This window comes from Halichoerus grypus, chromosome 12, assembly GCF_964656455.1.
Source record: "Halichoerus grypus chromosome 12, mHalGry1.hap1.1, whole genome shotgun sequence".
NCBI lineage: Eukaryota > Metazoa > Chordata > Mammalia > Carnivora > Phocidae > Halichoerus > Halichoerus grypus.
Genome location: NC_135723.1, coordinates 13,074,097 through 13,095,301, shown reverse-complemented (window position 1 = coordinate 13,095,301; position 21,205 = coordinate 13,074,097). Strand labels below are relative to the sequence as shown.

The 21,205-nt window shown below is 38.9% G+C and overlaps 1 protein-coding gene across 4 annotated transcripts in view; it reads left to right on the top strand.

Annotated features, from left to right (window-relative positions):
* CDK13 (cyclin dependent kinase 13) overlaps positions 1–19,437 on the top strand; it is a 119,897-nt gene extending 100,460 nt beyond the window's left edge. The window contains exons 10-15 of one of the 4 annotated variants that reach the window (XM_036069646.2): positions 7,353–7,469; positions 8,040–8,171; positions 13,081–13,128; positions 14,636–14,841; positions 17,094–17,366; positions 18,018–19,437. In XM_036069646.2, the coding sequence (XP_035925539.1) occupies positions 7,353–7,469; positions 8,040–8,171; positions 13,081–13,128; positions 14,636–14,841; positions 17,094–17,366; positions 18,018–18,868 (1,627 nt within the window). In that variant the 3' untranslated portion in view covers positions 18,869–19,437. Of the gene's footprint in view, positions 1–7,352; positions 7,470–8,039; positions 8,172–13,080; positions 13,129–14,635; positions 14,842–16,913; positions 17,367–18,017 lie in introns of all 4 variants that reach the window. The other 3 variants (XM_036069642.2, XM_036069647.2, XM_036069645.2) reach the window with 3 other exon arrangements.
* The last annotated feature ends 1,768 nt before the right edge of the window (positions 19,438–21,205 follow it).

Sequence of the window (21,205 nt, the reverse complement as noted above, 5' to 3'; positions counted from 1 at the left end):
CAGGCAGCGTGCAAGGGAATTACCTGAAACACCTGAAGTAAACGAGTCCGATCAAATGACAAGTGTTGAGAGACTGTGTGTGTGTGTGTACATTTGTGTGTATACATATATGCACACAATATCCTAATATAACATACGAATACATATATACTAAAAGCAATACCTTCTTAAAAATATGTACCAATAATAACCAGTTAAAAATGTACATGAGGGAAAAGATGCCTTTTAACAAAAGCACCACCATATATACTCCAGGTATATTGAAAACTATAATGTCTCACTGAAAATTGTAAAGCAGATTTAAAATAACTATTGGGAACGGCATATCTCATTTTTGGTTGGAAGCCTTAACTTTTTTGAAGGTGGCAGTTCAACCTGTATTAATGATTATAGTCCCAATGCGAATTTCAAAAGACATTCTCCCTCCAGATAAACATTAAAATAACTAGAAAAATTCTTAAGAAGAAGGAAAATTTGGCATATCCTATGTTAAAATTATAGCAACTGAAACCATTTTAGCGCAAGATACATAGATGAGTTGGTGGAATTATATGGGAAGTCCAGAAATAAAGCAAGTTTAATATGGACCTCCGAATATAATACAGAAGTCATTTCAAGTCAGGGGGGGTTAATTGAACAAGTATCCGTTGGTTTCTGGTTGTGTGCCAGTTCCGAGGCACTGAGGATACAGTGAAGGGTGAGGGTTGTATCCTCCGTGCCTAGTAAGTAGCAAACGACTTTTTCTAGTTTCTAATTGGGAGAGACAAAACAAATTAATGTATCAGGCGGTGATAAGGGCAAGGGGATAGAAAATGATAGGAGGCAGTGTTACAGAGAGTCCAGGAAAGTTTCTCCCGGAAGGTATCATTTGAGCAGGGATCTGAATGAAGTGAAGTACAAAGTAATAAACATCCTGAGGCATGAGTGTACTCGGATTATTTTATGAACATGTTAAGTTGGTTAGAACCATATAGGGGGGCTCAATCCATCCACTTGGTGACATACTCGATAGATATTGAAAAGGAAATGGTAGATCTGGAGATGTTGACATAGAAAAGCAACATCAGGGGCGCCTGGGTGGCTCAGTCGTTAAGCATCTGCCTTCGGCTCAGGTCATGATCCCAGGGTCCTGGGATCCAGCCTGAGCCCCGCATCGGGCTCCCTGCTCAGCGGGAAGCCTGCTTCTCCCCCTCCCCCTGCTTGTGTTCCCTCTCTCGCTGTGTCTCTCTGTCAAATAAAGAAAAGAAAGAAAGAAAAGCAACATTGTTTCATGATGAGCCGTTTAATAGAAGGCTGTGTTTGGTTTTATCCCATTTTGGTAAAACAAACACATCAAAAGAGTCTGGAATTGTTATGTGAGCATGGATTTGTGAGAGGGCTGTGAAGAGGGCTATTTCACAGTCCAGTTTATATATTTCAGAATGTTTTTGTTTTGTTGGTAAAATACCAAATATTTATAATACTATGAAAAGGTGCCACACTTTTGATTCTGTGGCATTAAGTATTTTTAAAACATGAAGGAAAAAAGTAAGTTTCTGACAAAAGAAAACAGCTGTCTCCCTGATAGGAAGGAGGCAGCAGAGTGTATTCATTGAAAGGGTGGGCTTTGGAATCTTGCAGCCCTGGGTTGTCATGCCAGTTCAGCTACTTCCTGCCCTTGGGACTTAGGGTAAGTTCCACAACACTCTCAGTTTGTTTCTTCACGAGTAAAACAGGACTAATCATATGCTTAGGGTTACAAGAGTTAAATAAATGTAAGTTTCCTACATACTTCTTCCCCTCACTCCACTTGCAGTAATGCTGGAGTTTATCCCCAATCTAAAGTCCCAGGAATGATGAGTTCTAGTCTGCATTGTACAAAAATATGTATGAACTAATAAAAGGTGGGAATGCTTATCAGAATCTGTCTTAAAAAGTTTCACACAGCTGTGGTCAAGTAATTAGTACTTAGCCTTGTTCCAGAAACTATTTTAGGCAAATTATTGGTTTTTTGATAGAAATAGCATGGGTTTAAAAGTGATGGCAAAAGAAAGTGAAAAACAGGTGATGACAGAATGGGATGAATGAGGGCAAAAAAATGTTTTTAATATAAGGGTCACACTTTTAACCCTAAGCCTTCTAGCAGCCGGAAAGCACCTTTATATCACACAGTGTACATTGCTTATGAAATAAAAAACCACTTAACAATCATGGAAAAAATTAGAAGTAGATTGGAATGAAAAGAACTCTGCTTCTGTCCAACCTCCACCCCCTCCCCCACCCATAAAGCCTGAGGCCTAGATGATCACACAGGTGAGATTTTTAGAACTTTAAAGGCTTAGACTTTGATTGTTCTAGAATATAGGTAAAGAAGGGAAGCTCCCAGTTTTTAAATAATGAAGCATGTATATCTTCATAGATCAGTAGCATAAAAAATCCTATGAGTTGCTTTTTGCTGTAAGAATTTCTCTACACCCTTAAAAATTATGAAAGATCCCAGGAGCTTTGTTTATGCTAGTTGTATCTATTGATATTTATCGTACTAGAAATTAAAACTGAGAAAGAAAATAACTATTTTAAAACAATATGTTAACATTGTTTAATTATAAAACGTCTGTATTTTCCAAACTGAAATAAATGTTGGTGAAATGAGTAGCACTGTTTTGCATTTTTACATATCTTTTAATGTCTGGCTTAATAAAGTAACATCTGGATTCTCCTCCCTGTGATGCGCTGTTTTCAATAGTCTTTCAGATGATTGTGCATATTCTTCTTTGAAACTACACTAAATAAGTGGTAATTTTTTATGCGTTAGTTGTAATGTACAGTCTGAAAACATATGGAGATATTTTGTATTCTAATATATTAAAATCCATTAGTCTATCCTGCACTCTGGATCTGCGATAATTTTATAACATGGCTAATATGGAAAATAGTGAATCACCTATTTTAGCAGGTCTTCTAAATGTAACATTTCATTATATAATTTTGGTTATCACCACTAATCTCATCAGGAAAGTCTATAGGTATTCATTGTGAAGCTGTCAAGTCCATGGCGTAGATACAAGCTTTCTAGTATGCTAATTTTCTCCTGAAAGCTCGGATTTTATAATTGAAAATAAATACCGCAATCGTCTTCCTTGAAGTAACAAGCTGACTTTGTTCACATGTGAGAAAATGTCTGGCAGATACCCAAATCTGAATGACCATAGTGTGTTACTTGTTCATATAGGTAAAAATGACCGTCCATGAAAAAAAACGCAGCTACTTCAGCTTGCAGCTCAAATAATTGCTCAAATGCTTCTCAGGATAACTGTCAGAATTTCTTGAGCAGCAAAAGTGCTTTATGAGTATTTTCTGTTTCATCACTGAGAATATAAAGAAGATACATACTCTTCTAAATAGTGTTAGGGTTTAATAACATTAACGATTTTTACTGCTTCCACAAGTACATTCTTAAGTGAAATGGCTGGTGTGTCCCTCCCCTCCCCCCCACGCACCCCCACCCCCACCCCGGGAGATGGTCTAGCGTGAAGGGTATTTACTGCTGGCGGTTTGGTGCCACTGCCTTGCATCATACTGAGGTGCTGGGCATTCTCCTCACTGTGGGTTTTGTACCATCAGCGCAAAATCAACACATTGAAAAAGGCAAATAATGTCTTAGTTACACCTTTCATCTGCCAGACCCCTGAAGAGTCTGTGAACCCCACTTTTGAGAACTCCTGTATACCAATCTCACATGGGAATATTGATGCACAACATCTAAATGAACAAGTAGAACACAGCATTACGCCGAAATGATAGTACTTCACTAAGGCCAGGAAGTATTCCTCTATTGAATGTAAGCGTGAGTATTAGGAAAGCTCTTAATATGATTCATGACATTAGTTACTCAGGGGGAAAAATGCAGATGATGATTATAATAGTTTCTAAAAATAAAACTAACAAAACTAAAGTATCCTTTAAAAAATTTAAAAGCCACAGGGTACCTGGGTGGCTCAGTTGGTTAAGCGACTGCCTTCGGCTCAGGTCATGATCCTGGAGTCCCGGGATCGAGTCCCACATCAGGCTCCCTGCTCAGCAGGGAGTCTGCTTCTCCCTCTGACCCTCCCCCCTCTCATGTGCTCTCTCTCTCTCATTCTCTCTCTCTCAAATAAATAAATAAAATATTTAAAAAAAAAATTTAAAAGCCACAAAAAATAAAGCCCATAGTAAAAAGGAATAAATTAATTCTTAACAGGATATGTGTGTGAGTTTGTGTCTGTGTCTGTGATTATTATGTGGTGTTCTCAAACCAAAAATCATCATCCTTCCCAGTTGTAAACAATGAAAGTACTCCCATTAAAGTCAGAAATGAAATAAAACTACCCAGTATTGTGTGGCATCATTATCATTGTAATAATGTTTAGAAATTGCCACATACCATATCATGATAAAGAGGTGTGCATGTTTGGAAAAAATAGAGAAGAATTCTGATTATAGGTGATAAGATTATAAACCTGGAAAGCCTCAAAGAAACAACTATTAAAACTATGGTAGGAGCCATAGGATCTCAGATGGCTATCTAAAACTTTGGATGTCATATGTAAAATGTTTTCTGTAACAAAACTTCCCTATCTACTGCTTAGGCAATAGAATAGGGATAAGAATACATTCAAAAAAGCAAAAAATAAAACTGATAAAAAGCAATATATAAGATCCAGTTGAAGAAACGTAAATACAAAACTGAAGGAAATATAAAAATTGGATATTTCTGGGATACAAGTATTAAGCCTTCTGAAGATAGCAATCCCTTCTAAATCTATAAATTCAGAGCAGCAGTTGAATCCAAACAGATTCTCTTACGTTTTGGAGTGTGACAGTATTGATTCTGCAATTCATCCTAGGAAAATTCTGAGGAGAATAATTAGAGGAATGGCTAGATAGAAGGCTTTGTCCTGTTGGCCTTGTAAAAAGGAAAAAGCAAAAGCTACCATACGGTATTGATACCAAAGTACATAGGTCAGAATTGATTCATTCCCGAAATAGGCCTCAGGTATTTGGGGATTTAGTATATGATGCATTTCAAGACCTCTTCGGTAAGTGATTTTGAGATAACTGGCTGGCCATCAGGCTAGTTTTTGCTAATATGCAGTTACCATCCATTGCTGTCCTGTCTGCTTCCCTAGTTTCTAGGAACTTTCCCTGCCTCCGTAGGTCTCTTCCATCATGTGTGCTGCTACCAGCTAGATAACTGTTAGTCAACTATCTTCCCACAACACATAGAGTAAAATAATTGAAACTTTACCTAAGAGGTAATGAAACTTACTTTTATTGAAGGGCTACTGAACGGGCCAGATGCCAGCTCATTTAATCTCACAGCTCTGAAGTAAAATGAATCTCTTTTTTACAAAACAAGAAACAGATTCTTCAGCAATGCAGTTTGACCAGTGTCACAGACAGGATTCAGTTTTAAAGTTTGTTTTCAAAGTTTGTCTTCCTCATAGTTAGGCAGGTTGCCTTTTAAAACATTGTGTGGCTCCTCTCTGTGCTCTTAGCTAACCCTCCCTGAGCCCTAAATTCCACCTGTTTCCTTCGTCTTCCTCCCACATGTCTGTACTTGACTACTTCCATGCCTCTGTCTATGCACTTCTCTTTGCCAGTAACATTTCTCTTACTTCCTTCTCACCTGTCTGTTGTTTACTTATCCTTGGAGCTGTAGCCAAAATTCTGCACCTCTTCCATAACATGGAACATGTTCTTGTATCTCTGCAGTTGAAAGTATCCTTCATTTTAAAAAGTTTCAATATATTTCATACCTCTGTAATAACACATCAGTCTGCCTGGGATTATCTATATATATATACTTGGAGAAGTACACAAAAGTGAGAGACACGGTTCCTAAACTATCAATTTAGTAAGCGAAACAGGCAGGTAAACCAAGATACAAAGCAGCATGAAGTATGAAAAAGTGTCAAAAGAAGCAAATAAATAGAATGCAGAGTGACCCTTCTGAGTGGCCATGGGGATACAGAAGACTGCACTGAATAGATTACTTTTGATCTGAATCTTGAGAAATGAAAAAGATTCTCCACCAGTTAGAATCTAGGGAGAGAGAATATGATCACAGACATGGAAGAGTGTGGTTGGTCCGTGGGGAGAGATGAACTGGGGAATGAGACTAGGAAGGCAGTTTGAGACCAGATCGTAGAACCATCCTCCCAGGGTCAGCCTTGTTTCCTTGAGGAGATTGTAAAAATCCAGTTGTGAGGAAGAAGAGACTGGCCGTGTACAAAGAATAGGCTCTTACTACCTTTTTAGAAGCTTGTGTTTCCAAAAATCCTAAACTATATTGAAACCAAAAAAGGACATTTCAGTGACATAGCTTAAAAAACATGAGCAGTTATCTTACGTAAATATATGTGTTTCTGAGATAGTGTTCTACAGCTCAGCTAAAGGATGGCTTACAACGTTAGTCATCACTTGTTTATACACATTGGTGCATGCATTTATATTTATTACATACAGAACATTTTTATTTTTAGTCAGTGATGCATGGACATTTCCTCTTCGCATATGAAGATCAGCTGAGGATTTTACGTTCAATGTACATTTATTTTTGAGATTCAGTATGCGCACATTAAGCATATTTAACAAATTTTTCATCTGTGTATTGCCAAGTGAGTTTTTAAATGTTTACCGGCTGGAGTTGCCTCTGTTATAGCCTTTCTTCTACAAATTACGGTAACAAGGACTTCCTGGTTAGTACAGAAATAGGGTTTTCAAGCTACAGATAAGCAGAGAGTAAAGCAGTTAAAATTTCTCAATACCTTGAAATCAGTGGCACTACTTAAGCTGAAGAACTTCTGTATTTCAAGAATGTTACTTTGAGGGTCCTCCTGTTGATCGAATGGAGCAGCAGACATGACAGTATAGTTCCCTTCCTGGGTGTAGGGAATTCGTTTACGCTCTTCTCACAAACTTCATCTTATTCATGAAGAGAAGTAATGACAGGTACCTATAAGACCAGAGAAAGACACAAACCTAAACTCTGGTTCCTTAATTTATTGGCATAAAATTTTTTATCTTGGTTCAAGATATGGTCAGCATATTTGGAGGGTTCCCTGTGTTTTAAGACTTTATTTTGCAAATATGAAGGTTTTCTTTTTAGGAATTGGAATGTTTGGAGTGTTAGAAATATCCACTGAAAATAAACTGATTTCTTAAAACAATTAAGTTGGGATGCTAAAATATTTAATGAAATTTCTTACATACTGTATCAAGACTCCAACTTTTTGTGTTGAAGAATGAGGTGATGTTTTATATAGCAGTTGTCTGGTTGATTTTTTTCTGTGGAGTTTATATTGATGTACCTCTTTTTGTGTGTTGTTTAGCCGTATATGTGGGAGTCCATGTCCTGCAGTGTGGCCCGATGTAATCAAACTACCATATTTCAACACCATGAAACCAAAGAAGCAATATCGTCGAAAGTTAAGAGAAGAATTTGTTTTGTAAGAAGGGGATGCTTAAGTGTCCATATCGCATTGAATTTTTTTCCTTTTTTTTAGTTATTTCTTGAGAATTCTAAATGTCACTCTGTCCTCTGTTGACCCAAGGTAGACCTATCACAATTCTTCTGTGTCCTTTAATTTTGAGTTTCCCTTTGCTACATGCAAATTACCATCTCACTGTGATTATGGTATCAGTGATTTAGGGTTGTGTGTTTCATTTGGAGCTTACATGACAGAACTTGAACGCCATTTAAAATTTTAATGAAGCAACTTTCGTGTTATTTGAGCTCAGGTTTTTATTTTGTTACAGGAAGCCATTCTATTCGGCTCTTAATTTATGTTATAGTTGCAAATGTCCAACAGAGTAATAAAATATACCATTGTTGGCCAAGTTTCAAATTATTTAGAATAATAGCTCAAAATTATGTAAAAATGACTGTTTCTTCAAAGGAAAAATTGGAATTTATTGGAATAAAGTAGAGCAAACATGTTATAAAATGTTAGGAGCTTAAAGAAGCATTAAGCATTTGTCAAAGACCACGTATGACTTTTGTCATTCTCTCATGCCAGTATCCCTGCAGCCGCGCTAGACTTATTTGATTACATGCTCGCCTTGGACCCTAGTAAGCGCTGCACTGCAGAACAGGCTCTCCAGTGCGAGTTCCTCCGGGACGTGGAACCCTCAAAAATGCCTCCACCAGAGTAAGTGGCTTTTTATTATGTTAGATCCCATCTGGACAGTTTTAATAGCATCTCTATAAAATGAGCAGAAGCTCTTCCATGATTAGTTAAGTCAAAAGAAATAGCATAAATCCAAAGAAATTGAACAGTAGTAATACACATAATTTGCACATCTAGAATGCAGAACCTTGCTTCATGTTCAGCTACCCATAGGATTAGCAAAAGCAGCCTTCCTCTTTCTAATTTTATTAATAGATTTCAACTCGAAGAAAACACTCCCGCTGCTAATTATCATTCTAGTACTCCTTCTACCAAGCCTAGTGTTTATACTGCTACTAGTTGCTATAGGTAAAAATTTGAGTGAGTGCTGTGCTAAGCATTTTTCATGTGTCACATTCTATCAGGTGGGTATTATTATTGTCACTATTCTACAGAGGAGGAAGCAGGCTCAAAGAGGTTAAGAAACTTGCCCAAGAATACAAATCTAGTGAGGGGTGGAGCCAGCATGTTAGTTCAGTAAGAAAGAGCAGTTCTCAGATACTCCTTGGCAGACTAGCCAATAGAAAATCCTTATCATTGGATAAAAGAGCATTAGTAACAAAAGCCAGTGTAGAATGAGTTTATTGTATGATTCAGAGAAAATGTATAGAGTTTGGGAGTCAGACTAGCTGGGTTCTTGAACCTTCATTCCCTTGTGGCTCCTATAATATCTCTAGGATTGATTTGGGGGAAAGGGAGGGATCAAAGCAGTCCATTTGGTTCTTTTTGATAGGATCTAGAAACTTTGTAGGGATTTCCTTAGTAACTTAAAAATTTTTGATGAGCATCATAAAAGCAAGCCTATTTCTATAATAAAATGTCTCCATGTAATAAAATTAGCATATTGTGAATGAACAAACATGGGCTTTGGAGTTCAAATCCTGGCTCTTCCACTTATCACTTAGATTGGGCTTATTCTAAGGCCTTCATATTCAGCTTTATTAAGTTTTTCTTGAACTATATATGAATTGCCAGTATGGGATGGTTTGAAAGACAAAAAGGATCTATCATTTGATATGTTGAAAGATCTGAATCATTCACTGTTGAATTGTTTCATGGTGGGTTTTTGTTTTTGTTTTTGTTTTGCTTATCAGCAGTCTTGAAACTTTGACTCTAGTACCCCTTCAGAGAATTCTTTTCAACTTTTGATTTGGAAACATTTCACCTCGACAGAAAAATAGGAAGAATAGTACAATGAGCATTCGTATATCCTTCACCTAGATTCAATAGTTATTAACATCTGCTTTGACACTATATATATAAGCTTTTCTCCCCTGAACTGTTTGAATATTATATTGTGGGAGTAACACAACACTTATAAATAATTTATCATGTATCTGTAAGAACTGGGACTTTATAACTACAGTACCATTATAAAGCATAAGAAATTGAACATTGCAATATCTAGTAGACAGTCCATATTCAAATTTCTCCAGTTGTCCCAGTAATTTCCTTTATAGTCTGGTTTTTTGTTTGTTTGTTGTTTTTTTTTTTTGTCTTGGATGAAGAATTCATTCAAAGCTCACATGTTTCATTTAGTTGCAATGTCTCTTCAGTCTTTAATTCCTCTTTGGGTAGGGCTTTTATGACATTGACATTTTTGAAGGGTTCAAGCTAGCTGTTTTGTAAAACTTTCTACAGTCTAGCTTTAATTGCTTTCTTGTGATCAGAATTAGAATAACATTTGTGTGTGTGTGTGTGTATGTGTGTGTGTCGAGAATATTACTTAGGTAGTGAGGTGTGCTTCCTGCTTCATCCTATCAGGAGGAATATAAGGTCATTTTTCTCCCATTATTGGTAATACTAAGTTAATCTCTTGGTTTAAATGGTCCACATGAAAGAATTCTGGTGAAAGCTGTATTGAGCACATTTTTCATTGACACCTAAACTTTTTTAAAATCAAGTGTTGAAATAGTTGCAAAAGATGTAAATTTCAGTGTATGGTAAGTGTCGACACTATTAAGTGGGGCAGTTACATCACTCTTGTAAATGTTTCAGTGAGATCAGAATATCTTAGCATTTTGATATTCACCAAGAGTCACTTAGAAAAGACAAAGCTTTTTTTCTTGTTGATCAAGTGGTCTTTGCAAGTATTACTAGTATGTATTTAAGTTTAAAAAAGGGAAGAAAATCATTGAATCACTATGTCGTACCCCTGAAACTAATATAATATTATATGTCAACTATGCTTCAATTAAAATTTTTTTAAAAAAAGGAAAGAAAGGGGGCACCTGGGTGGCTCAGTCGTTAAGCATCTGCCTTCGGCTCAGGTCATGAATCCCAGGGGGATCAAGCCCCGCATCGGGCTCCCTGCTCAGCGGGAAAGCCTGCTTCTCCCTCTCCCACTCCCCCTGCTTGTGTTCCCTCTCTCGCTGTGTCTTTCTCTGTCAAATAAATAAATAAAATCTTTTAAAAAAAGGAAAGAAATGGGTGCCTGGGTGGCTCAGTCTTACGGTAAGTGTCCAACTTTTGATCTTAGCTCAGCTCAGGTCTTGATCTCTGGGTCATGAATTCAAGCCCTGTGTTAGGCTCCATGCTGGGTGTGGAGCCTGCTTAAAAAAAAAAAAAAAAGTACACACACACACACACACACACACACACACACACACACGTAAATTTGGTTGGAAATGCAACCTAACGAAATAGGTTGTTTTTTTTTCCCCCCTAGGTAATTTTAATATCTATCAGTTAATACTCCTTATTCTAGAATGAGAAAGTCCCACATTAATTGTAATTTTATTTTTTATTTTTATAAGTACCCTTGTAAATAAGCCTTTGCGAACGGATAGACTTTTGTCATAGTTTTATCTCTGAGTTCTTTGCACTCCTTCCACATTATGTGCAAAAATCACATGGTGATTTGTCATCAGAAATTATTATTATGACCTTTCAGATGTCAGCTTTTAAGATTCTTTCTCTTTTAATTTTCTTGACAGTAAAGAATTGGAAACCATGTAACTTGAAAAGATTTTTTTATCCAGTAATTAATCATTTATTTTTTCAAAATTTGAGAAAAAAATCCAAAGAAGCTTTACCAATACTTAGTAAATGACTTCTTGTTTTTGTTTTGTTTTTCTGTTTTGTTTTGTTTTTTTAGAGGAGGGCGCACGAACCAGGGGCAGGGGGTTGGGGAGAGGAAGAGGGAGAGAGAGATTTTTTTTTTTTAAGATTTTTATTTAGTTGAGAGAGAGAGAGAGATCCCAGGACCCCGGGATCATGACCTGAGCCGAAGACAGCTGTTTAACTGACTGAGCCACCCAGGCATCCTGGAAAGAGAGAATGTTAAGCAGGCTCCACACCCAGGACAGTGCCCGACAAGAGGCTCAATCTCACAACCCTGAGATCATGACCTGAGCCTAAACCCAAGTGTCGGTCGCCTAACCAACTGAGCCATCTAGGTGCCCCTAAATGACTTTTTATACTTAGTACTTTTTCTTTTGTTAGTACTTGTTTCATCCAGTATACTAAGAAAAGTTTTGGAAGTCAACATGTAATGTCGGTACAACTCTGCCAATCCACATGTTAGATCGTTTTTCGTATTACATGTTTTGGCACTGTAGATATAGCCCATTTAATGAATGGGAAACGTCTGCCACGTAACCCAATTGGAAACTGTGTCCATATTGTCAAACACATCACCTAAATTCACTTAATTTTCATCAGAACACACCTGACTGCATTTCTTCATTAAAAATAGGGACGTTAATACACATTTTGGTGAACAGGCTGTAATCCAGTAATAAATTAGGGATACATCACTAAAGCAGTCAGGGTGAAATTATAATGCTATTGATTTAATATATAAATTAAAAATTATATAAACGACATCTCATTATTTTGTAATATGTAATGGGTAGTTAAAATGATAAATTATCTATGAGGCGAGGACTGTGAAGAAAAGCATTGGTATGGGATTCCTTTGGGAAATATGTGTATGTATTAAACTCTTGTGATCATTTTTTTTTTCGGAATAATCAAATGAGAATGGGATAGTAAGACAAAAAAACCAAAGCAACTGCATCAATTGTATTAGATGTGGTGTCAAATTTTTCTCATGTATTTAATGAAAAGAAAGCATATATTGCTAAAAAGTGACTTAGAGTGACAGCTAGCCTATAATTTTATTTTTCTTAACAGCAAGTGAAAAGCACTGAAAATTTGTAAGATAAAATGTGATCAACTGTAATTGGAATATTTCATGATGTGATTTGATGAAAGTAGTTTCAAACCGTCGTGTTGAATGATGATAAGTGGTATCAAACATGAATAGAGTGCCTGCTCTGTGAGACGCACTGTCCAGCGCTTACGTATGTTAACATAGATTACCTCTACCTCATGAAGCAGATTGTATTGCTAATGTCATTTTTAAAGATAAGGAAACTGAGGCACAGAGGTCAAGCTACTTGCCTAATGAGACACAATAAGTGGCTGAGCCAGTATTTGAACCTGCAGAAAAGCACATAAAAATTTGGTCATCCTGGAAAACCTTGCTGGTGTATCCAGAGTCAGCAGCACTAACCTGTACGTTTCAGCTATTTGTTGGGTAATGGTTATCTTTCCTAGAGATGAGTGTTGAGATAATCCATAGAGGAATCTCTTGGCTTTAAATTGTGGGAGGGAACAAAAGCCCCCGTTAGTGGGTTTCTTCGCCTGCTTTCCTCTCCCGGGGCTCTCCCGAAAGAGCATCAGGGCAGAAGAGGTGAAGTCACTCCCAGTTTCCCTACTCTGCAGTATATCTGAATTCAGAATATCCCACCAGGGGTGAAGGCCACACATCTATGATACACACACACACACACACACACAGAAAGGAAGGTCTTTGGCGGGTTTATGATGCCTTAAAGCTTCCCAATATCAATATTTCAAATTGTACCTTTGTTTGTTACTCCAGGAGGTTTTTACACGCTGAGGCAATGCACCATAGTAAGATGGCTGAGAGGTATGCCTTTGTTTTGTTTTTGGACCTCAGGTGCATAGACTTGGTTTAATCATAATCCTTGTGTCACTCATCATTGGTCCATGCATGGCTCTCTTTTTTTTCTTTTAGTTACTTAATTAGTTATTTTAAATGATGTTAATAAGCAGCCATGAACCTACCAAATAAAAGCTAGAACCTTGAAAATAACCTACGTTAGTCATATCATCCCCTCTCCCCACCCCCTGCCCTACGACCTATCCCCCTTGCCTCCCTCCACCTGAGGTAACCATCATCCCTGTTTTCTTTTGTATATACTTTTGTTGCCATCTATATGTACTCATAAAAAGTTACATTGAAAATTTTTAGTTGTTTTTAATTTTATAAAAGGGTGTCATGCTGTTTGTAATCTTTTGGGAATGACTTTTTTTTACTTAATATTATATTGCTAAGATTCGACCATATTGTTGCATATGCCTTTACTTTATAACGTGAGGTGAGACTAACTGTGAAACAGGAGGTGTGAACGAACTTGCTGTGCAGGCCATTCTCAAAGATCGATGTCAGGAAAGAGGACGTAGAGAGATGTGAATTCTTTTCAAACAGTGTCAGGTGTACCCCATTGGAAAGCCTCCCTAGAGGGAAACCTCTCCAGGTTGAAGACGGCAGATGTATGGCCAGGTTGGGGCTGCGTAAGGGCATTCGTAGTTATTCTGGGCAAGTTTATTAACCTTTCCAAGCCTCAATTTTCTCATCTTTAAAATAGATATAATAGTAACTTCCCATTGGAATTTTTATGAGGATAAGAAGAAAACATTTATAAATCAAACATTTATGTCTTTCTTTAAGCAAAAGTTACTCAGCAGTGTTGTCAGCTTTATGAAATCACATTAAGGCAGAACTGTTTCAGAATCGTGGGTAATCTTGATAGTTGCTAGTTATTCAGAACTCTGTGTTGATGGGTAGTCATGAGCCTGGATTACCTATTTTTTAAACTTCTCTGTAGCATAGTTTAATTTTAGAGCACTTGATTATGGAAGTAAATGAGAGGGTATTACAAAAGTAAGAAGCTTGTACTAGAAAGTTTTTCACAGATGTTATCTCCTAGCTTTTACTACTTTTTAATCCCGTTTCCATTTTCTGCAAGTGGCATATTTCTGGCCTTTCCCCCCATGTCCTATTCAATGTATGGTGTACTGTGAGGAGAACTGGCTTTAAGAGGTTGCACCAAGGATGATAGTAACATACTTTTATGAACTTGTGTTCTTCGTTCATAGTTTTACTAAATGATTATTTACTGATTCTTCAGAAGTCACAGAAAAATAGTCCGGCTGTAAAGGTGAAGCCCTGACGGAGGGGGGGCATCAAAGATGACTTTTATTGAGGAGTCACCAGCATGTGTCTGCAGTCTTCAGGAACGACGGGTGGGGGCGGGAGGGGGGGCAGCTCTGGTGCTCTGTAGTAACTGTTAGCAGTTTCGGGGTGTTGTTAAGAAGTAACATTGCACACAATTGGATACTTTGTTTTCCAGCCTTCCTTTATGGCAAGATTGTCATGAGCTATGGAGTAAAAAGCGAAGGAGGCAGAAGCAGATGGGCATGACCGATGATGTGTCCACAGTGAAAGCCCCCAGAAAGGACTTGTCTCTCGGCCTGGACGACAGCAGGACCAGCACACCGCAGGTCGTTCCGCCGGCCTCCCAGCTGAAACCTCAGGGCAACTCGAGCCTAGCTCCTGGTCAGTAGCGCTTCGTGCGCGGGTTGCTCTTCTTCCCTTGTTCTGGGCCTCACGGTGATGATCTGTTCTAGTGTTAAAGCATCTGCGGCTAAAACGTTCAGGTTTATCCACCGGACTTGACATTTCCCCGTGAATTGCCTGTGCCGTTGCAAACGCCTCGCCGCGCCTGGCACCGTGTGCTTAGTGAGCGGTCAGCGCTCTCTGCTTCCTTCCTCACCTAGTGCAGGAGTTAGACAGGTACAAGGAAGGCGGCCGGGACTCGTAACAGAAGCTCTTTGACACTGTTTATAATGTCCTCAGATCACTCTTAATATCCATCCCATTATATTCTAGAACCTCAAAGATTGGACTCTTCTTTTGTGCCAGATAGGACTTGAAGTAGGATAAAGAAGGGTATGTGGGGGAAACGGAGTTCTTCCTCTGACTCTATTCGAAGAGTCGGCGTCCTCGTGAGAATGAAACCTTTTCAGTGTTGCCGGAAATGTTATTAAACTCAATCTGTCATTTAGTTTTAAAGATCGGTAGGCTGATTAGAACAGATCTGCGGATCAGATTCAACTTTTGGTGGTTGAGTGTAAATATAGAGTAGATTACCTTTAATACTTTCCTGTGTAATCTGCAGGCTTATACTTGACCTTGGCCAGACTACATTAGAGCGCTGATGCATATTACTTTACAAACCAAGACCAATTGTTATTTGTTGGTCAGCGTTTCATTTTATTTTTTGTCCCCCCCCCCCCTTTTTTTAACTGTCACTGTTAAGAAGTGAGAATTCTGGTTTTGTGAAATGGGAGTGAATCCTCTCTGCCCCATTTTCGTCATCATCAGCTGTCTTAAAATAAAAAAATGCCCTTTCTGTAGAGGAGACAGCGTAGTCACAGAATACCTCTGCTGACAGAGACCTGAACTGGAAAATGAGGGCAACGGGCTCTTAGCGTGCAGCAAACAAGCTTGGCTCCTTATTTATGAATGCCCGCGGGTCACAAGAAGAACTTGCAAAAGTTTGTTTCGAGGTAACCTAAAAATAACTAAGAAGTAATAAAAAGTAGCTCAAGTTATATAAAGAGAGAAAATAAAAGGATAGCATTAATCATCAGTGTTTCATCTTCTTGGAGTTTCTCTTCTATTCACCTTTTATGCTTAGAGAAATTGTTTATTGGTGTAGTATCCCTGAACTTATATAGTAGTATCTGCCCTCGAGCCTTGCTGTTACACGTGACTCAGAGAAGCTTGCACAAGAACCTGTGTAAACCGTCACAAGTCTAAACTGAAAATTGAAAAAAAAAAAACAACCGCATCTGTGTCGCTGGTGACGAGTTAATACCCTCTCGTGTGCACATTATAAGCATGCTCCTGTAGGAGTTCTAACTTCCCAAAGTGAGTTAACTTAAAAAATGGTAATTGGAATAAAATGCATTTTATGAAAGAGTCTGCAACATCCCAGTTTGAATTTACTGCGAAAATAAGGTGAAGTCCTTAGATAAGAAGCATTATTTTAGATGGGCAGTGCAGTGAGTAGAGCTCCGAGTCTGGAATCAGAGCACGTAGGTCCTGATCCCAACTCCGCCACTTCCAGAGTGTGTGTGTGTGTGTGTGTGTGACCCTGGGCAAGTGAGTGAGTGTCTCTGGATGTCAGTTTCTTCAGTAAAAAAGAAAGGGGGGCGGGGGAACTAATAACAGAGCATGGCTTTAAGGTTGTTGTGAGGAGTAAGGGGTATGAAATGCTGAGTGCTGACTCGGTAGCTGTCCTCGTCCTCCTTCGTTCCCGTAGTTCCGGCTTCTGTCTCGGGGATGGGCTGCCAGCCGTAGTCCCGAGTTTCCTTTTGAAGTATTTACCCCTGAAGAGAACTTCTTCAGAACGGGCCGCAGTTTTTGTTGTTGTTGTAACTTCTGGGCAGTTCCATCTTAAACGTCCATGAAATTAGAACTAGACCGAGAGACGCCTTTTTCACAGTGTTTCTTAAACACTGTCCCACAAATGTACATTTGAATGTGGTCACACAGGGCCATTTTGGGGGGCGGGGTGTGCTGTGAATTATGGCAATTCTAATCAATACAAATTTTGTCTTTAGTAAAAACAGGCCCTGGACAGCAGTTAAACCACAGTGAATTGGCAATTCTACTAAACCTACTACAGTCTAAAACAAGTGTTAATATGGCTGATTTTGTCCAAGTGTTGAACATTAAGGTAAACTCTGAGACTCAGCAGCAGCTAAATAAAATAAACCTTCCTGCTGGAATTTTGGCAACAGGTGAAAAACAGACAGATCCATCCACACCACAACAGGAGTCTTCGAAACCATTGGGAGGAATTCAGCCTTGTTCTCAGAGCCTCCAGCCTAAAGTGGAGACTGACGCTGCGCAGGCGGCCGTGCAGAGCGCGTTCGCGGTTCTGCTGACTCAGTTAATAAAGGCCCAGCAGTCAAAGCAGAAAGATGTGCTACTAGAAGAGAGGGAAAACGGATCAGGACACGAGGCGCCGTTGCAACTCAGGCCACCCCCGGAACCTAGCACGCCGGCGTCGGGTGAGTGTGCAGGTCGCGGACCCTCTAACGCGCTGGTGCTCACGCTCTTGATGTGGAGGGGCAGCGGTCACGCATCTTGTCCAGGGGCGTTGCTAGTGGAGAGGTTCTGAAAATTCCCAGGGCACCGGTTATAGGTGGTTTTCTTAGTCCGTTTACTCCTAGGAGCAGATTCCGTAACAAATTATCCATGTGTGATACGGCTCATTGTGAAGGCCATAGAGTTTTGTCATGTAAACCTGTGGTTAAGAAATCATCTTTTACTCCAGCTACAACAACAAGATGGTATTGGCCAAGGCAGAGGCTTTATGTGTACGGGAGCTTTGTTCCTCGAGCCATGAATAGGTAGATGTGAGGTACCTTTGAAAAGTCCAATGCAATTAAATTTTTCGGTCACCATAGACTTAAATGGTAGCAGGCAATATTAGTACTTACATCCCTCTTTCCTTCCTTTCCCTTCCCTTCCCTTCCTTTCCTCCTTTCCTTCTTTCCCTCCTTCCTTCCTTCCTTCCTTCCTTTTCTTTCTTTTATTTTCTTCCCAGAGATGGAACTTCTCATGTTCTTTACAACCACCCATTGGAAACATTGACTGTTTTGAACATCTCGTTTTCCATGATAACTTTTAACTCTCTTTTTTTGTTTTGTTTCACTTAGGGCAAGATGACCTCATTCAGCATCAAGATATGAGGATGTTGGAGCTCACACCAGAACCGGACCGGCCTCGTATTCTGCCTCCTGATCAGCGACCTCCGGAACCACCGGAACCACCACCAGTCACTGAAGAAGATCTGGATTATCGGACAGAAAACCAGCATGTCCCCACCACTAGCTCTTCGTTAACTGACCCTCACGCCGGAGTGAAAGCGGCCCTATTACAGCTGCTTGCTCAGCATCAGCCCCAGGATGACCCCAAAAGAGAAGGCGGTATTGATTACCAGGCAGGAGACACTTATGTACCCACGTCAGACTACAAGGACAATTTTGGATCCTCTTCTTTCTCTTCCGCTCCTTACGTTAGCAATGATGGTCTAGGAGGTAGCTCCGCTCCACCATTGGAACGACGTAGCTTCATTGGAAACTCAGATATTCAGTCTTTGGATAACTACAGTACTACTTCATCTCATTCTGGTGGTCCACCTCAGCCTTCTGCCTTTTCCGAGTCATTTCCCAGTTCAGTAGCTGGATATGGAGACATTTACCTCAATACCGGTCCCATGTTGTTTAGTGGGGACAAGGACCATAGATTTGAATATAGCCATGGCCCCATTGCAGTCCTGGCGAACAGCAGTGACCCTACCACAGGGCCAGAGAGTACTCATCCTTTGCCAGCAAAGATGCACAACTATAACTATGGTGGTAACTTACAGGAAAACCCGGGCGGCCCCGGCCTCATGCACGGGCAGACCTGGACTTCTCCTGCCCAGGGACCTGGATATTCACAAGGATACAGGGGACACATTAGCACATCAGCTGGCAGAGGTCGAGGCAGAGGGTTACCATACTGAGTATCTGTTTTTCCTCAGGCACATCATTTTTATCTGGAAAGACTTTTCTAGCTGCAATTTAAGGCAGCAATCCAAGAGACTTGAATAATATTAATTCAACAACAGCTTTATTTTTATGTGGAAAAGGGTCTTGCATACAATAGTTAAAAAAAAAAAGAAAAAAAAAACCTTTGCTTAAATTCATGCTGTTCTAAAAACTAGATCTATTGATTGTACATCTTCACAAATTCTAGTTAACAGTTTTATTTTGTATTCTTGCAGTTTTAAGTGGATGCTAATCTTAGGGACATAAGAGTCTTTTATGGCCCTCTTGCAGATCTTCTGAACTATGCACATTTGTGCTTTTTTTGTAAGTTTGGACCAACTTTTATGTAACAACCAACCAACGCCTCCCTCCCCCCTCCAGTTTTACAACAATCAGAAAGGGCACTGATTTATTTGGTATTTTTCTTTTTACAAAGCTACCTTTAGTCAAAGGTCACTGTCAGTCTTTGCACCTGCTTTCAGTGTTATTGTGAAAGGTGTACTTTGTGCTCACTTAAGAAAATAAAACACAACCTTTCTCTTGATGCAACAGTTTTATAAAAAAAAAAAATGGTCAACGTTATTTTTGTTTTATTTTGCAGATTATCATAGCCGAGCAAAATGCATTCAAATGAAATAGTGGGTTTTATATGAAAAATCTGGGGTGGGGAGGGTAAGTAAGTGCCTTAACAGGTAAGCTTAAGGTCTGAAAAAGCAGTTAACCTTTACACCCATTTGTCTTCTAAAGGGAATCAATACACTGTATTGAAGAGTCAGGGAGCTCTCCAGTGTTTCGGGGCTGCCTGTCAGTTCCCGCTAGATCCATTCCCTCTGCCTATCCCACTTTCTTCTTTCCTGCCTGCCTTTGGGCTGTGTGACCTTCCACTATCACCTCGTCTTGATAGGAGAGTGAGAGCAAAGAAAGGGACTAGAACTCCAGTCAGGACCTTGTTACTTCCAAGAAGTTCTACAAAGTTGTGTCATTTCAGTGGTTGAAAGTAATAGCTAAATGAGAATTTCCGAGTACCATTTCTTTTCGGGCTGCCCTGCTGTCCCCGTTTCCTTTTGCCATGGATCATTGGAGGGCAGTTGTGTAGAGGCAAAGCTTGAGAAACAGAATTTGCCAGATTCTATGAAAGTTCATGGGGGGCGGGGAGAGGGGTGGCAAACATCATATCTTAAGTTATGCAATTGCCATTTTAAGAAAAAATTAACTGTTCAGTTTGTTAACTAGAAACATTGCCTAGATTGAACTTATTGAAGCAAAAAAGACAAAGTAGTGAGAGAAAACCTCTTATCTTCCCTCCTCTCATCTTCTGTGAGGGTTTTTATGACTTCTGCCAGACTTAGAGCAACTTTAGTTCATTTTAACATTTTTTTTTCTTTTATTAAAAGCAACAAAGAATGACGGACTAACCCTTATGTAAGCTGTAATGGTGTCAAGTCTCACTAACTTTTTGTGCATGCTCACGCGCACACAGAATTATAATAGTTCTCGAAAGGAACCAAAGGTGAAGAACCAGTGTTTCCATTATCACTAAATGGGAAAAGAAACTCTGGAAATGAGAGTTGTGCCAATTAACCATTTTGTTTTAACTGTTCTCTGGGTAACTTACTTTTTGATTGGAATTGTAAATTGGAAGAACTGTTTTAGAATGGAAATGGTTCCAGTTCTAAAGTCAGTCTTTTAACCCCCATGCCCTCTATCTGACTTGTGAACCTTCATTTCAAAACAGTATATGGGAAACATTATAGTTTGGTGACAGTAAGGATATTTTAAAGTGGATATTTGACCATTTTACTGCTATAAAATGAGTTGATGTCAGTTGATCATTTTATTTTTTTGATGGAATTTTTTTGTTGTTGGGGAGAAAGAAATGAATGGAAGAAAAATTATTTTGCTTTTATTTGAATATTGAGTACTAACAACGTATAATAAAACTACATTGCAGGAAGTGAAGAAATATTTTGAAATTTAGCAAAATAGCTACAGTATTCAAGTATCTGAAATTTTAATATGGTGAGTCTTAGCGCTTTAGACTTTCCTGTAAGTGACAGTATCTAAGTTATTCTTAATAGTCACACTCGATAATTCTGCTGACCATAGCAGCTAACCTAAAATTGAAGATATTTATGTGACATGAATAGCCTGTGTTTTAAAAATTAAATATTTTATATAAAAGTGAACTGTGTTTGGATAGTTTTTCCAACATTTCAGTTATATATTTATGTTGGGCGAGTGGCTGGGAGGACAGGGAAACTGTTGCTTGAAATTGGAAATTTGAACTACAGCTTCTAATACTGCCCCAAGAC